This window comes from Pteropus medius, unplaced genomic scaffold, assembly GCF_902729225.1.
Source record: "Pteropus medius unplaced genomic scaffold, Ma_sr-lr_union100, whole genome shotgun sequence".
NCBI lineage: Eukaryota > Metazoa > Chordata > Mammalia > Chiroptera > Pteropodidae > Pteropus > Pteropus medius.
In genome coordinates, this window is record NW_024354502.1 from 19,270,143 (window position 1) to 19,288,445 (window position 18,303).

At 37.9% G+C, this 18,303-nt stretch overlaps 1 protein-coding gene and 1 long non-coding RNA gene across 7 annotated transcripts in view; one reads left to right on the forward strand and one right to left on the reverse strand.

Moving 5' to 3' along the window:
* On the reverse strand, nt 1-1,142 carry LOC120595638 (uncharacterized). The gene is made up of 2 exons (XR_005650918.1): nt 1,014-1,142; nt 1-172 (listed from the first exon to the last, which is right to left on the reverse strand). It is a non-coding gene; the product is annotated as an uncharacterized LOC120595638 (long non-coding RNA).
* Nucleotides 1,046-18,303, forward strand: part of AZIN1 (antizyme inhibitor 1) — a 27,916-nt gene continuing 10,658 nt past the window's right edge. For 2 of the 6 annotated variants that reach the window (XM_039853860.1, XM_039853865.1), the window contains exons 1-3: nt 1,046-1,392; nt 5,283-5,420; nt 17,221-17,418. In XM_039853860.1, the coding sequence (XP_039709794.1) occupies nt 17,317-17,418 (102 nt within the window). In that variant the 5' untranslated portion in view covers nt 1,046-1,392; nt 5,283-5,420; nt 17,221-17,316. Of the gene's footprint in view, nt 1,393-5,249; nt 5,421-12,339; nt 12,496-17,220; nt 17,419-18,303 lie in introns of all 6 variants that reach the window. The other 4 variants (XM_039853859.1, XM_039853864.1, XM_039853863.1 and 1 more) reach the window with 4 other exon arrangements.

The window sequence follows — 18,303 nt, forward strand, 5'->3', positions numbered from 1 at the left end:
TTAATATCAAATATCTTAATTTTGGAGGGTTGTGTTAATACAGATTTCATTTGTGTTGTTGAGTCTGAGTTGCAAGGCGTTAGCACACGAGGACTCCTGGTTTCTAATCACTAGTGCGAAGACATTTTAAAAAGATGACGATAAATTAAAAGCTATGTAGGTCGTTCTAGGTCTGCAGTAAAAAAAAAAAAAAATTTATTATGTAGTAACATTAAAATGACCGCGAAAATGAGACGTGGGGGTTTAAATAAGGTGCGCTTTAACATCAGTAATCCCTTCTCTAACACTGGTCTTTCATTAAAAAGGGTTGGGTTTAATTGCACCAACACCTTTTAAAATCCCTTTAAAACAATATTCCTACTGCACCATATTGCAACATAAGAGCACTGGGGACATTTTTACACAGTCATAAGCCTCTGCGACCACTCGAACACTGGGCCGAACGGTCCTGGCCATTAGCAACTCGCTTCCATAATGGATCGCCGCAGCCCGCGGGGGCTGAAGCCTCATGCTGGGAGGGCAGTCACCAGACGTAGCCTACAAAGCCCTCACAACGCTGAGTGGCCTAGAAGGGGGAAGCTCCGGGGATGGCCCCGACAGACAACCCTACACCCCTCCAGGAAATGCACGCGTCCCGCCGCCCCTGGCCCAGAAGAGCGCTCGGCACTGCGGCCGCGGGGTTGCCGGGCACAGTTCGCCAAGCGCCCCGGCCAGCAGCTAGCGCGACCTAGGCGCCCAAGGGGCGGGGCCGGAGAGCAACAAGGCACTCGAGTCGAGTCACCTCGCGGATAGCCTTGCCCCAGCGAGGGGAGCTGCGGTCCGCGGAAGGGCAGGAAGCCGCCAGGCTGTCAGCACCTGTACCGCCGGGTCGCTCCGCCCCGCCCCCTTTCGCTCGCACCGCGCCATCCCCCTTTCTCTTCCGCCCTCCCCCTCCTCTCCCGGTCGTAGCCCGGCTCCGCCCCGCTTGCGCGGCGGTACGGCCGACTGTGACGTCGCCAGGCCCCGCCCCTTACTATAAATACTGGCGTTGCCGGCACCGCCTTTCCACACTCTGGCTCTTCGCTCGGCTGCGGTGTTTCCATTTTTTTCGCTTTCTCTGCCTTTTCTCATCCTTTCTCGCTCTTCTGGTCTGCGGTGTGCCGAGGCCGAATCCTCTTCCCACCCAGCCCTCGCCTTTCCTCTTGTACCTGCGTTGTTCTATTTCTCTTTTTCGGCCGCCGCTGCCACTGCTGCACAGCTGGTGTCGGTGCCGCGCTTTTCCCCCACGTCGTCCTTGCAGCTTATGGCCCAGGCCGCCTTGGGTATTTCTGCTCAAGGTAACCACATCCCTCTTTAAAAATTCCGCCGAAAAAGAGAAGACGCTTTACCCGACTCTTTGGGCCGTTATCTCACGTGAGTACAGACCCGAGGGGCGCGGGCGGGTTTGGGGCGTGGGGCCGACCTCGGGGAGCGGCCAGGTGCCTCCCGTTTCGGCCCCGACGCCTGGCCAGCGTCCCCGCAGCGCCCCGCGGCCGGCCGCCTCGAAAATGGCGGACGGCGGCGTGTGTGGCGGCTGTCTGTGCCTCGGCGGCGGGCGCCTTTCAGGCCCTCGGGCGGCCGCCTCACATTCGGCATGGCCGGAGCCGCCGTGGTTGGGGCGAGGGGGCGTGTGCGTGTGGGGGCGCGCGCGGTGGTCTCGCGGCCGGGGGTCGGCGTCGCCTCCGGCGGCGTGCGGCCTCCACCCCTCTCCCGTGGTGCATTGCTGTTTCCGGGGAGGGGGCCGAGTGGCTGCCCTGAGGGGCCTTGGTCCTGCAGCCGGGCCCTGAGAGGCGCCTGCCTTCGCTGCCGGGAGTCCGGCGGGTAGCGCGGATTACAACGGCCAGGGCCTTAGGTTATGAATGGAGCGGGGCGGGCCAGCGCCGGCCTCCTGTGACAGCTGCCGGAGGAGGATGAGTTCTTTAGGGCGCGGGGAGTGCGGCCCCCCTCTGGTGGAGGAAAGTTGACGCCACCCGGGGCCCGCCGGCGGGGAAGCCCCGGTGTCAGGTAGCGAGCGAGAGGCCTTTGGTCCTTTCTGGAAGCCTCGGGGCTGCTGCTCCGCCCCCTGAGGCGCTCCTGATTGGGCCAAGTCGCCTTCACTCACCCCAGTCACCTCCTGGAGTCTGAAGATTAGTCACCATGGCTTCGTTTTCCCGTCCGCGCCACCATTCCTGGGCTGAGAGAGGGAGAACGGTAGGCTTTGGGTGGCTTATTAAATACTGTCTTGACTGATGGTGGTGACGTGTTTTTAACCCTTACCCAGTATATATCCTGAGCGTATGTTGGAGGCTAAGCTGCTGCTTCGGAAACCTGAACTGGTCGCGGACACAGTTTACAGGCCCATGATGTTTCATCAGTATTAAATGGATTTTTTTGTGGTGTCTTGGATAAGTTAAGATGTTTTGTCCTGTTGGGTTTCCACCCTTGAGCTCCCAGCTTGAGTGGGAACCTGAGGACACAGAATTACTCGATGATCAGGAAAGGATCCGGATGAGCCTAGCAGAAAGACGACTAATTGTCGGGCAAGGCCCTAGTAATCTAATTTCTTTTACAAATGTAAGAGTGTAAATACTCATCATGAAGACAAGCCCTGAAGAGTTTACATTTTGTAGGAAAGGTAGGCTCCTAATGTTTACAGGTGATGTGATAGGTGCAATAATCAAGTAATCAGTGCCTTCTGCCTTGCAACCCTGATTTAACATAAGATTTTCAAACGTACAGAAAAGGGAAAAGAATTGTACTCTCACCTAGAGTCAGTTAACATTTTGCTTTATTTGTCATCTTGCTATCCATTCATCAACCTGTCTTCTTTTTTTTCCTCTTTAAAAATAATCTTTGGGTAAAATTCCCATAAGAGTGAAATGGTTAAATCTTAAGTGTACTATTTGATGAGTTTTTACAGAAAAATGGCTGTGTAATCTAAACCTCTGTTAAGATGTGGCACATTGCCATCATTCCAGAAAGTTCTCTTTTGCCCCTTCAAACTCCAAATCCCTCACTGTAGCGGGAACCATATTCCTGTTTTTTAAACAATAGATTAGTTTTGGATGTTCTAGAACTTATATATAAGTAAAATTGTACTATGTACTCTTTTGTGTAAAAGGCTTTAATGCCACATATTTTTGATACGAATATTTTGCCTGATTTTTTAAAATAAACTTAATTTTGAAATAATAGGTTTGTAGAAAAGTGGCAAACATGGTACCAGGAGGTACTTCTCACTCAGCTTACCTTGTTATTAACATTACATTACCGTGGTATATTTGTCAAAACTAAAACAGATATATTACTGTTAGCTATACTCCAGACTTTTCTTTGGATTTCACCAATGTTTAGTGTCCTCTTTCTGTTCCAGGATCCAATCCAAAATACCACATTGCATTTACTTGCCATGTCTTCCCCAGACATCTCTGATCTGTGACAGTTTTCTTAGTCTTTCCTTGCTTTTCATGTCCTTGACTGTCTAGAGAAGTATTGGCCAGATATTTAGTAGATTGTCCCCAAGATGGGTTTATCTAATATTTTTTCCATGATTAGGCTGGGGTTTGGGGAAAGTATACCGCAGAACAGCTTTAAAAGTCATTGGTAAAGGCCATGTTGAGTTTTTCAGAGAAATACTGATCCTTAGGGATATGCTAGGTTTGGGGGTGATTACTGTCAGAGTGATGGGAGAAGATCCTTTATCTTACTGGCCTGCACTGAAAAGACAGTCTCTTCAAACAGTTGAATGCAATGTCATATATGGTCTATGTGATTTACACACATCAATCTAAATGAGAATATCTTTCTGAAATTCCTTTTCTCCACATTTTCATGTTTTCTCCTTTTGGTTTACCTTAACTGTACAAACCTTTTATTTAGCTTGTACGTAAAGGCCCTCTTATCCTATATACTACCCCTTTTATTATTTTTATTAAAATATGCCTTTCAAATTTTAAGGCCTTCATTTTCTGCTTGTATCTGTTAGATAAAAATGTTTTTGAGATTATGCTGAAGAACATTCTTGAATGAAGTTTTATGTTCTTAACATTTCATATCGCTGCTCTTGGGTTACATTAAGCAGCAAAATAGCTGTGGAAATATAGTAGGGAAAAGGTGAAAATGTCTCGCTCAGGATAATTATCCTATTTCTTAGGATAATTGAGAATGAGTTCTGTCTCCAGCATGAGTCTTAATTTATTTTTTGATTATCTTATTGTGAGAAGAGTCAGTCTTTGTTTTGGAGTACATTATTTGGAATCTAATGTAGGATTATAATCACTTGCATGCTGGTATGGGTTCTTGCCCCATCATCTGTCATTGAGAGTGTGAACAAATTCTCCTGGTATATTGAAAGAACATTTTACCTCCTGCAAGGGTGGCCTCCATTCTGTTTGAGATGAGAAACAGGTTTTAAATAAGCCTAGACTGATTCTGAAATCTCTGAATCTTGCCCTTGTAATTTCTAGTTTCATCATTTTTCTGGTTTCCTTATCTCACCCCTTTTAGCAAATGCTGTCAGATCATATTACTTTAAAGTAGCAACCACTGAATTAAGAATAGAAGTGTAGGTATAGCGGATTAGTTTAGAGGTGGAAGTTCATCCTATCAAACCATAAGTAATTTATAAAACTTATTTAGCATATTGTAGTTTGCCAAGCAATTTTACATTTACATGTTCCTAGGTTAGGTAGGAGGAGGAGGTAAACCTTTAGAGGTCACTTGCTTAATGTATAAGGCAGTTCTCAAAAGTTATTTCACACATATATATAATAGCTAACTCAAAATTTTTTTCTTTTTAGTATGTAGTAGGATTTTATACTTTAAGCAAAGAAGACCTTGGAATTTAAAGAGTAAAACTCATTCTGGGTAGTTCAACACTACAGGTTATGTATAAAGTCTTGCATACATACATATCAGGTTGGTGAGGGTACTGGAAATTTTAAAATTTTAGGTCATTTAGAAATTTGGGTTTTGGATGACAAATAAAAGCAACAATTAATTTAGATGAAGACTAGAAAACTGAGTAGGTAGGTAAAACAATTTGGTAAGATGACCATGACATTAGGTTTTGTGAATTTTGTACTATAACAGCTTGGAAATGCTCACTGTTACTTTGTTTAGTAGTAAACTCTTTGAAAACATTTTGTGTAGTGTAACTTTAATGAAACATTTTATTTATTAAAACTAAAACTTGTTCCCACAGTTAATCTTTTAAGTCAGTTAACCTGCTTAAAAGCACTTTTTTTTTTTAGGGCATGTACTACTACTTTTATTTCTTTCTATAGGGCGAACTTTCTGACCAAGTATACAACTATCCAGAGGGCCTAGGAGAAGTGCTGTATAGAGAGCAGTTCGACTTCAACGCTGAGCCACCTTGGGAACCTAGCTGATGATAGGGGGGTTCCATCTCCTAACTTGTCCATGTAAGTATTTTCACATCTATGCAGGGGGCTCTTAAAATTGAAGTAGAGTTCTTGTTGCTCAGTCTTTTTCAAAACCTGGCAATTGTATTTATCTCTGTAACTCTTAAAGCTCTTTAAAAGTTCTAAAGTAGAGCTTTTGACATTTACAGGTGTACTGATTCAATTATAAGCTTTGTTTACCAATGGCTGGATCAGTCAATCACTTAACATTTATTTTGAATACATAACATACGTACGTAAGTATATATCATAGGCTAAGTTTTAAGAAATCTTGTTAATCTAGGTTTTAATGTAAGTTGGAGGGAGGTTTTTAAATTTAAGATGTGGGCAGTATTTTATCACATCATTCAAACCATTTATTTAACTTGATGAGTTCTAGTATTGGGGCTTAATCAGGAAAAAAAATCAGACGTTTTTAAGTAGAGCAAAAAATACTGCTCTCCAAGCCTACTCACTGAAGCTATATCCCAGAGCATGGGGTATGAGAGGTGAGTCTTAGTTCTTTTTTTTTCTAGTTTTGAGCTTCTTGCCAGACAGTGATTTCTAAAGTTTCTATTTTTCATAGAATGATTTTATATAATACTCAGCTGGTGGGAGAAAACTGATTTCTTTTAGAGGACTTACTGAGAGGTGATACATATGTCTCCCAGTGTGCCATCTTTCGAACAGCTTTTCAAGGGTAGTTTTTGACTATACTTGATTTTCTATATGCATTTGACTTTTGCATTAAATCTTTGTGCAAAATGTAATTCCACGATAAACTCTTGAGTCTATGCTGCTAGATTTGTGTGGTTTATTTTTAAATTTTATTATTTATAGATTTGCTATTGAAATTTGGGTTTTGATGTTGAGGTTTGCATGTTTTTAAGTTGGCCAGAGACTTGGAGAAAATAACATTTGAAATTTTCAGGAAAGCTTAGAGTATCAATTTAGTGTTTTAGTCTGATCTTGTTAAGCAGATTCCTGTCAAAAGTGTTTATCAAATTTAGGTAGGGTATGTTGAAGCAAACCTATTCGACACATTTGATATTAACCTCAAATGACAATTTAAGACTCAGGTTTTTTAAAGGCTAAAAAGAGGAAAAGTTTAATAGGATTTTTTGAAAGTTTTATTGACTTAAAACCCTGATTCTGGAGGATTTCCCACACTGAATTTCTCCTAGCTGTGTGAATTTGAGCAATTGCTGGAAAATAAAGTTGAACTACAATAGTTCTTTTAATTTTAAACTGTTAAAATTATTTCTCTCCGAGAAATTAACCATGAATTGTAGTCTTTGGAAAAGCAACATTAACCTCAGAATCTGCGTTTTAACCAAGTGACATGTGCATATTAAAGAGAAGCACTGTTGCCACTATCTAAGTACCAAGTCAGTTATCTATTAATTTTTGTTAATTATCTGTTCTACTTCCCAACATGTCTAATGTTTTTCCCAAGTTGACTTGGCAACTTAAAATTTTTCTTGGGTGGGATCTAGTTGTAATAGTCATGGGTAGATTCTAAGATGGAAATTTAAGAAAAAGCTTCATGTTTTAAGGGAGACCGTATTAAAAGATAGGCTTTCAGTTCAAATCTTTTTGCTTTAATAGAAACTTAACATTGCATTATGTTTAACATTTCTAGTGATGTTTTTCTTAGACTTGAGTAACTAATATCAATGAACCGATGGAGCCAAATCTTTACTTAGAATATTTAATAATATGTAGAACTTGGAAAGTCATAGTTTACCCCCTCCTTTTCGGGGAGACTGGTTGGGCACAGATAGATTATGTTAAAGATATTATTTATTCTGCAGGTTCTGGCAGTTAGAGTGACTCTTATTTATTATGCTCAGATGCATAATATGTTCATGAAACTTTAGTAGTTGACGTGAAGCAACAGGTTCACAATCCCTTACTCATATATTCCGAAATCCAAAAGTTAAGAAGAAAATATAGCTTCCTTGATATGACCTAAGCTGATTTGGGAACAAAAACTTGACCCGAATCTGAGCTGATTTGAGGCTTTTTAAAAATCTTTATCCCATTTAGTGCTAATCTTAAATTTTGCTGCAGAAATAATGTGATTACGGGGCCGTGTTGACTCATAGCCTAGAGAGTGTTACATAATATATATGAAGTATATGTACTATACTACTGTTCTGAAATCTGAGAGATTTTGAATTCAGAAAAGACACCTCACTCCAAAGATTTCTTGACTAGAATTAGTAAAAATGGCAAGAGAAATTTTTATGTTCGGAAATGTCCTTAGATATTAATAGCAGTTTGTTATACTGGACATTGAAATCCTGGAATTAATTTTCTGTGGAGCAACAATACTGTTTGGAAAACTAGAAGTCATTAAAAGGACTTAACACACTGGCCTTCATGGAAAACGCTTGGCATATAGCATTGCAGAGCATATAACTATATGGGCTCTGTTTCAACTATGTAATACTCCAGTAGCATTTTTTTGCAGGTGGTCTAAGCTGTAGGACTTGGCTTCCAACTTAGGTTTTTTAACTCAAATGACCATCTGAATTTTGAGTTCATTTCATTAAGTATCTGGTAACTTTAGAAGTTGCTTACATGTAAAATTTTTTCTTTACAATATATGTATGTATATGGGTCCACTATAAAAATACCTTGACAAATACCTCAATGCCAATAATATCTCAGATCACTGAAGGACCTCAAATTGTGGGAAAGTTTTTTTTCACGCCTTTTAAAAAATTTCTTAGGGTTTTATGCTGGAGTGGTTTTTTCCATTGGGTTAGATTTTCACGTTTAGTTATATCTGATTATAATTAATAATAAGTTAGCCTAGTGGAAAGTTTTTAAAGACTCCCAGAAAACTAAATTTGCTTCTGTTAGCAGATCTGGTGATGAAGTCAGATTGAATTAATCATTAGCATATACTTTTTAAGGTTGCGTTGTGTCTGAGTATAGAAAAGGAATTCAATTAATTGATTGTTAAAATTTTTTACCTGGTTGTCATTACAGATAGCAGTTGACTCTATGTTCATGTAGGAACTTCATAAGAACATTAGCATTTTAAATATGTTGTTTCTTGGTTACTATATTTACACACATCTTAACTTGCTGTACCTAAATTGATATTATTTTAACTAGGGAAATAAAATGTTCTTTATGAGTTTACTGGTACTATTTTCTCGTTTTGCTTTTAACTGTCAGTAGAAAAGGCAGGTTTTTGACTCTTCTGGAAAAAAGACATTTTGATTCAGTAGTACATTCAATAGTTGATGTTCTTTCACCAAGAAGTTGAACAAACTATTATTGAAATATACAGATTAGGGACCATTTTTTAAAGTGTGTGTATCCCCTTGGCATGCATGCATAGAGTAGTTTTTTGAAGATGCTGCTTTGCCTTGTGTAAAAGTAGCAAAAAATGTATTTTGTACAAGCACAATGTGAATAATAGCATGTTAATGGATAAAACAGGATTTGGGGGACATGATATTCTTTCTTTGGGCAAATTTAGAATCTTCTGGGAGGGCCAAAAAGATTAGACAGCAGTGTAGACCAATTTTTAAAGGGAATAAAATGGTTTTTCCATTTATTCCAAGAGACAGTTGAGCCCAGAGAATAAATAGTGACTACCAATCTGTGTGTTCACTACACTCCCTTTGCCTGGTCTTATTTCAGAGTTTTTTGAGTTTGGGGTTGCCTCCTCCCCACAAAAAAATTTTTTTGAGGCACTTAATTCCAACTCTCCTAGTAAGTCAGGTATTGTGTAAACTGTACTTTCTAAACTAAAATGTAGGTAAATGTTAGGCTGCCATTTTAGGCTGGCTATTGTTAAGATAAGCCTAAGGGGGCTGTTGCAAGTGAAGTGCTCTTGACATCCTGGTAAGGCCTAGGAAGCATTTTTGTCCTTCACCTCCATTCTGGGGTCATTCATACACACTTAAGCAATTTGTCACAAGCTAACCATGGCAAAAAGATTTGGCGATTTCTTTCTCTAATCCAATGTTAGCCATCCTTTTCCTTAATCCAGCGGATAATGTGAAGAACATTATGGTGTGAATAGAAAATATTTGTGCAGCATACTGAGTTGTAAGGATTAGGCTGAAGTTCACTCTGCCTCGGCCATACCCAGCCACCTGGTCTTTAAATGCCTGTAACGTAACTGACTTGCTGCAGGAGCCAAGATAAGAAAAACTCTCTTGGAATGAATGCTCCGCTCTGAACTTTTTTGTCTTTTCTTAATTATGTAAGCACACATTTCAAATCTCTCTTTAGGACTTACTTGCAACGTATGGAGTTTTTGTTAACTTTTATTCCCTTACTATCTGGCTTTGTAAACATGAGAATTGGTCTTGTTACCTTGAGCAGTTATTTGGGGGGATGGGGAGAAGGTGTAATCTGTAATTTATGTGGACTTGATCCTTAGTTTAAAATTTTCTTAGGAAAACAGCATCCTCTAGAACGTCACTGTTCAGTACAGTAGCAACTAGCCAGGTGGCTATTTAAATTTCAAAAATGTAAACTAAAATTAAAATTCAGTTCCTCAGTTGCGTGATCCACATTTTGAGTTCTTGGAAGCTATATATGGCTAATGGCTATTGTTTTGGACAGTGATAATGAAAATTTCAGTCGTCACAGAAAGTTTTGTTGGACAGCATCTCTAAGATAGTTGTTATTGTGAATGTGAGTAGTAGTAGTAGCCATAATAATCTTGAAACATCTGTTAATAACAGTCATAAGAATTACACATTCTTTCTGTTCTTTCTCCTTAGATTTAATTAAACACTTGTTCTTTAACTACAGGGATTTTTCAATTTTATATTCTAATTGAATACCTTAGTTACCTAGCATGTTCTTTGGATACAGCTCTTTATGATGATTCTGTGCTCATGTAGACTGAAATCAATATTAGGTTTATGTTAAATATTTGACTAGATTATTTTTATCTTTTTCTTGCTTTTTATTGTAAGGATCTTCTGATGTCCAGTTTATAAAGGGCTCCTAAATAAGTATAGTATCTTTTTAGCTCATCTGGGTTCATCATGATAAACATGTAATATTTGGCATGACTAAAAGTAGGATTGAATATCCTACTTTTATCCTACTTGGACACTATAACAAAATAAATACGCACTCCCCAAATAAATACACACTCTTCAAAATGAGAGAGATATGCTATCCTAAATTTGTGAAGCTCTCCTGCAGATAAATAAGAAAAGGGGAGGGAAAAAAAGGAAAATGAGCAAAAGACTTGAAAACTATTTTTCACTAATAGTCTAGCCGTTCTCAAGAATATGGACCTAAACTGGGGTGCCTAGACTGATGCTACTTAAACTGCCAGTCACTAGATAGACTTTTGTACTAGAATATAAAGTAGCACATTGCCCTTGGGTACATAAGTAATTGCAGAAAATTATGTCATAAACAATATAGCAAAAAAATGGGAAGTAACTCATAGGTGTCCAGTTCTGATAGATAAAAAATGTGATATCTATACAGTAGAATACTACACAGCAATGAAAATTAATGGACTCCAGTCACGTCTGTTTGCATGGATGAATTGAAACTGAAGTTGAGCAAATGTCATGGTAAAAAAAAAAATCGATTCCATTTATTGTTTAAAACCAGTGAAGCCAATGTCTTAGGGACACAGAATAAAACTATTAAATAACAGGAGGATGATGATTAGAAAAGTCTGAACATGCTTATTTAGGGTAGATGCGCAGTCACTGCCACCTTAGAAAAATGTGGAAGCTTCTGAGGTATTCAGTCTATTTCTTGATATTTGCTGCAATGGTTGTACATATATTTTATGTGTAATAAAAATAAGTTTTCCTCTTGGAGGGGTGACAGTGAGATCTTTTCGAAGGTAATCAAAACAGTAAGTGCATTTGTTGAAAGGGTCATTCCCTGTGCTTTACCAGGAAAGCTAGAAAGCTTGAAATTAACATGGTTATGTATTTTGTTATAATAGTTAACTTTAATGTTACATCTTAATTACCAGAGGGATTTTTCTTCTTGAGAAGAACCTTAGTTTTCACATCAATAGTCGACACATTTTTAAAGGGAGCCCAATCTTGTCAGTTCCACATGCAGAAGTATATTGCTATGAAAAGCCCATAGTTTGTTCTCATTAAGATGAATTATAGAATTTATTGTGAGGTTTTTCATTGGGCACATTTACACAGGCAGTTCAAACTTAGCCTGTTGGCTTGTTTCCTTTAAGGTCCTTTTTCTCCTCTTACATATATCTCCTCTTCACTCTTGTTCTTGTCTGTCTTTTAGCAGTCACCTCCTCTTGGGTTTCTCAGTTTTTTTTCAACCTCATCACCTGAAAAATAAGTTTAAGAGAGTTTATTGCCATTACTGGCTTTCCTCTTACTGTTGATTGAAGCAAACCAACCCCATCTATCTAATTATTCTAAGTACTCAATGTAGGCTGTTATTATCCATCATTTATTTCGGGTCCAGCATGGCAAAAGTTCATGTGGTCTTAGGATCGCACAATTTATTGGAACTTCTTACTTACCAGTTCCAGTTTGTAGCTTCTTGGAACAGCTTTTTTTAGGGGTTTAAACCTGCTCCAATACTCATATCCATAGTGCCAAAGTCATTCTTTATTAGCCTCTTGCCCAGTTATTTCTAAAGTTATTCTGTGTGGTAAGTAACATTTTTCTGTAGGAGGTAAAATGCAGAGGTGACTTTGATAGCATTGTGTCTGTTTTTAAAGCTGTGAGCTGAGTGCTAAATCAGCAAATGCCAATAAAAAAAAAAGAAGTGCCTTTAGGCTTCTTCAGAGTAATAGTGTAAATTTCCAAAAAAAAATCTCATGTTCTTCTTTTTAATAAGTAAAATTCCTTTGGAAACGTGGTTGATGTAATAAGGTTGGGTTTCCTGCTTAGATGTCTCTGAAACAGTACTCTCAACCTTTCAGCTCTCCCTGTTCTACTTCCAGGGAGGTCTTCACTTCAGAAATCCAAGACATATTCATCCAGCCTGGTGTCAAGTGGGCTGTTGCTGCCAGAATTATCTTGTGATTATTTGAGAGATGTATCAGTTTCTTCTGAAGTACAATCAACTGTAGAAGCCTTTGTAGCAGGTGTGTAACAAGGCAAGTGCCCAGCTGCTGCAGCCCATTGCTCTTGGAGCTGCCTTCTCGATGAACATGAGGACTCAACGGCCTCATAAAAGGCTCCAGGGAGAGCAGTGTGCAGTACTTTGGAGCCTTATGTTTCTTTGGCAGCGCTTCATAAAAAATGTATTATCAAAATACCAATATGAAGGTGTATGTAAGGAATGTTAAACATTTTTTTCTTCCTAGCTACGATGTCCAACAGGAAATGTAATAGTATTATGATTACAGCAGTTCTATAAGTGTAACATAAGCTGAGCTTTTTTTCATCATATATTAATATTTTTGGTTGTGAAAATAACTGTGAGTAGAGGGCACTTCTTAGTATCTATGATAAAAATAAACTTTAGAATCATTCAAAATTTGCTCTTAAGTTCAAAAGCATTTAGAGAGAATGCAAGGTTTACGTAGAGTAGATTTTCTGAAATTTAATGTAAATAATTCAATGACCAGCAGCAGCAAACTATAGTATGTAGTGTAGTAGTCCATTTAATGTGTTGGAGCCAGTAAATCAGTCCCAGTTCTGACTTACAAGCCATAAAAAGCTATGCGGGGTCTTTTGGGAATTTTATCCCGATTTGGAGCATTGAGAAGTTCAGCATCACCACCTGGGTTTGAGCCTGCATTCATAATTGAAAAGTTCCTGGAAATTCCCTGCAGTGTTTAAAATTGAGGTGTATTAACTTGGCAGATATGGCCTATAATATAAACTCTGCTCACCCCCAACATTCGCACACTTATTTTCATTCTGACTTGTTAGAACATGTTTGTATCACAGATTTTTGGTTTAACATATCACCAAGTAACTTTAAATGCTTCTTGAAAACATTTTAACAAAATATATCTTAAGTGCTTTAAGTAAGGCAGAAATGTAGAACATAAATCATCCTTTGTGTGACAGTAGAACTTTAAAGTATTTTTGCTAAGAAAGCATGTTAAGAAAATTGCAAGCAAAGACTCCTTCCTGGAGGTACGATTATGGACTGTTTCTTAGGACTCCTTCAGTGAGATTGGGGTACAATATTGGGGGTAGGAAATACTCAGTAAAGATTAGCCCACCCTTAGCCACATACTTAAGCCTTTCAATTGTTGAAAATATTGTGCTTCTAAGTGACAGTTCATTTGAACAAAAGGAATTGTTGGCTCAAAATTTATTAGAAAACTTCTTTCCTGAAAGGAAGGTCTTTGTGTTTTGCAGATTCTTTTGATGAATTAGTTTTTCCCTGAGCATAGCTTTTAGTGTTTAGCAGTAAGTGACTGTTGAGCTTTGCATTTACATGTGGGTCACTTGTGTATCAGGGTTTTGGGCTTCTTTTAAGAGTGTGAAAGATGGATTGTTTTCAACACACCGCAAGGGAGTTTATTGCTGTTAACCACCATCCTTAAGAGTTGTGAAGTCCTTTGTTCATCTATTTCTTAGCACCAACTCTGGGCTTGGAATTACGATTATATCAAAACCTTTAGGGAGCATTTAAGTAAAGAAGATAAACTGAGACGGAGCTCACCTATCACCATTCACCATCTGTTATGCAAAGGCTTCATTAGTGTTGGTTTCAATCAGCTTTCATTGCAGTGCTCAGTATGGAGAAATCAAATATTACATTACCACATCTGTTTTAGTGGTTCGAGTGCATTAGTCCCTTAATCCTTTTTGTCATGTTTCCACGAGAGTCCTTTTGTGAGTCACCTAGGGATTGGTAAACTAATATAGTTAGTTCTGAATTGAGAGTTCCATTTCAATGATAATATAGTCACTCCACAAGCATAGTCTTTCCTTTAGAACAGGGAATGCTTGATATTTATTCATGTTTGGCCCTCGGTGTTTAAAATTATTTCACTTCTACAAAAGTCAGATTAGACAGAAAGCAGATCAGCATTTGCCTGAAGTAGACTACGTTGGGAATTTATTGCAGAAGGGACATGAGGGAATTTATCTTTATGGTGGTGGTTACACAGGTGTATGTATTTGTCAAAATTGGAAGCACTGTTGTGTGTAAACTGTTGATAAAGGTGGATTAAAAAAAATTCAATTTTGAGGTTTACCTGAGATTCGGACAAAAGATACAGAAAGAACAGCACAGTTAAGCTGTACAAAATAATGTCACATGAAGAAAGGTTAAAAGGCTATGAATGAGTAGGCATGATAAGATGTTTTTATACAATATTTAAATAAACTTAATTTATTAACAACTATGAGAATTTATGTCTGAAAAGTGGTTGATTGATTATGGGGATACGATAAAGCTCTATCAAAGAAACTGATAGTTGTGTTGGATTTCCAAAAAAGGAATTTTTGTTTTCTAGGGATGGGATCTTGGGGAGACAGGTTTTCTTTTTAAACAGAAATTTGATCATCTCGAGCTAGCTTAGTTCTGTGCCTTAGTGTCTTCAACCATAAAGTGGGGTTTCTACTTCACATCATGGTTTTAAGGGTTAAAAGAATTAATGTTGTGTAGACGGTGTACTTAGAACAGTGTCTGGCACACTGCTATAAAAAACGTTGACTGTTAGATTTAAGCCAGTTTTAACAGGCAGAGTGGAACCTATAGATTACATAATTTGAAATTAATTGGGGGAAAAATTCTTATCTTTGACCATACTATCTTAGAAAAAGCTCTGAAGAATGTGGCCATCAGCAAGTGTAAGACTGGATGGAATAGGCCTGATATTTTTTTGTAAGTACTAAGGGTCCCGATGTTAGAGGAAAATTACCCTTTGTGTAAGCACTATAGTTTTAGGAAAGTGAGGTTCATCTTGTCCTGATTTTAAAAGCTAGACTGCTTGAATTTAGCAGCAGTTGGTAGTCCATAATTGATAGCCTAAGATTCTCAAATAAATACTGCATACATAAGTAGAATATACCTAAGAATCTCATGTCCTGAGACATTCATTAGGCTAAAGATCTTGATTAAAAAATTTTTCACTGATAGAATAAATGAAAGCTGTTGCCAGAAAGATTTGTAATGCAATTTAACAGGAAGTTCCTACTATATTCTTTTTATTCTTTTTATACTTAAACCTTTGCGTTGATTTTTTTTGAATGAGTAGCCTTTATCTACTCCGTTTTCTCTTAGTGCATAGTTGGTGATCTCCCTAAAATTGATGTTCCAGCTAGAGTTACATTGCTCATAATAAACAGGCCTAAAATGTATACTTTCTGGACACAGATTTACACCAGTCCTAGTATAACAAACTTTAGAGAATGTGCAGGCTACCATTGGACTTTATAAGTATTAAGTCTCGTGAGATGTGCCTAAGTTAATTCCTTTGGTAAAATAAAAATCCTAATCTTTACTTCATGAAAGATTTGACGAGCTGAACTAAATGTAATTGATTTCTTGAGAATGAAGTTGTTAGTGTTTCAAAAATTTTAAAACTAAGTCTATCATGAAATTTGACCAGCTTATTGATGAGTTTGTTTTGGTGGAACCAGCAAACTGACATTTTGGGAATCATTGAAATGAAGTATACTTTTGGGATGAGGGATATCACCCATGGTGAAAACTAGCATAGACCAGGGTTGGGGGAACAGAGAGGAAGAGTCTAATACACAGGAAAGTCTGTGCAAGTCTTAAGATGGGTTACCAAGAGCTAGCTGGTCTATGCCCATTGTTAATGTGGCAACAAGAAAATCGGTACCAAACAAATAGTATCCTGTCCGAAGGACTTTTTTTTTGTTTATGGACTTTATGTTAAAAGAATTCCTTTCCTAAAAACCTAAAGACCGGTGAATTCAGCAAAAAAGATAAACCTTTATATCAATATGTGCTGCCCCAAAGGAAAATGGGCGATCTGGGGGAGGGGAAAGAGTTCTTTGGAGAAGAGTTGGATTTAGTCTGGTGCCATTTTAAAAATCCGTTCTTATAAATGGTTTAGGATGTGTACAGGTAACTAGCTTTTACCCAGTTTCAAATTATGATGGCATTTTTTGTTTTTATGGCAATTGGTAACTTAATTATTAAGGTTAATTCTGAGCCAGCACTTAAACATGAGTTTTTATTCATATGCTGTATATATATATTTTTAAAACACTACCTTTTGAGAAAGAAAGTTAGAATAGTTAACTGAAGTTTTAAAGAAATTGACCTAGGGTTACACAGGTATGAAATGACATAGCCAAGACCAGTGACCTACTCGTTTACATTTTCACCAAATCGGCTCACCTCATACCGCTAACCTGATCTGGGCAGCAGTCTGTAACAAAGCTAAAATCACCCTCCATCTCCACCAATTTTTATTACTTAATTTTTGTATACTCTAGAATTTTGTTTAAAAGACATGTATCTGCAGTTACCTGGTGGTGTGCTTTATGTGGCTGGCAGTGTATTAAAGTTTAGTATTTTAGTTTTTGGTGCAGATACTTTATTAGCTTTCTTAAAATGAGTAAAATTATTCATTATGGAAGAACCACAAAACAAGGGTAACTCGTAACAGACTGGGTCAGCAACTCTGTAAATATGGTAACCATATTGATGTAATAAATTATGCACATATATGGATTATCTTACCAAGAAATGGTATAGTAAGCTTTTAAAAGAATAAAATACACATTCACTTTAATATGGGCACTAAAAGATATTAATGTTTGTTGGGTGATCACACAGATTCTTCAGTGAATTAAGACATTAGCATACTTTCATTGACAACTCATATACTGAATTTAGTGAAATAACATAGACTTTGCAATAACTTCTATTTTGACAGTTTGTTGCATATTCTAAGGACCCAGACATAAGGCTTGGTGGCCCGTCTCTTGTTTTTCCTGGTTTATGACTTTCGGCTTTGTGGAATACGGCTGAGATGAAAGGATTTATTGATGATGCAAACTACTTCATTGGCCTGTTAGATGAAGGAACAAACCTTGGAAATGTTATTGATAACTATGTTTATGAACATTCCCTGGTAAGTGTGCCATCTCACATTTCTCAAATTTCTGAATTCTAAAACAGTGCTTTATTTCCAAGATATTAATCTAATAAAAAGCACCTTGTTCAAATGTTAATTTTTTCCAGGTTATCTTTTTTAAGATATCTAAACACTCTCACCTATTCCCCTTCGGCAGCCATGAGGTTTTCTTTCTAGCACCCATTTATAAAAAAAAATGCTTCCTATAGCCCTTTTGCTGCTTCTTAGCACTCGGCTCTTGTGAGTTGTTTTCTTAAAATGTTTTCAGCTACCCTCATTAGTACATGGCTTCTTACTCATTTTTCTCAACTGTATGTTTTAGTAGATTTATATTTCTATTCCAGATAATCTTGCTTGTGTATGGTGCTGAGAATTTGATAATTTGTATTGACCGTTTACACTCTACTGCCCCAAGGGTCAGCTTTTGTAGAATCATATATACTGCTACCTAAGATCATTTATTTTTGTTTTGTACTTACTGATAGAATCAATTTTGTTTATTGCTTTACTGATAGTTTTTTTGTTGGAGCTGATTTTCCATATTCTCTAAATTGTTTTCATGTTACTTATGTTCAGTAAAATGTGTCTCCAGAACATTAGAAATGACATGTCGTCTTATGAATAGGGTAATTTCAATACAACTGTCCCCTATCTGCCACACATAAACTGTAATTTCCACTTGTGTATATTTCTTGGTCAGTATATTTCAGTAATATACATTTTCAAATGTGTTTAAAGAGTAGGGAGCAGTAATATTTTCATGGCTTTTTAAACAATATTTGGATGTTGTATATTCTAAATAAGATTGTTTTGTCTGCCAATCAACATCGAGTAATTAGTGCTGTGGCTGACATGTACAGTCCTGTCTACCACTAGAGTAGC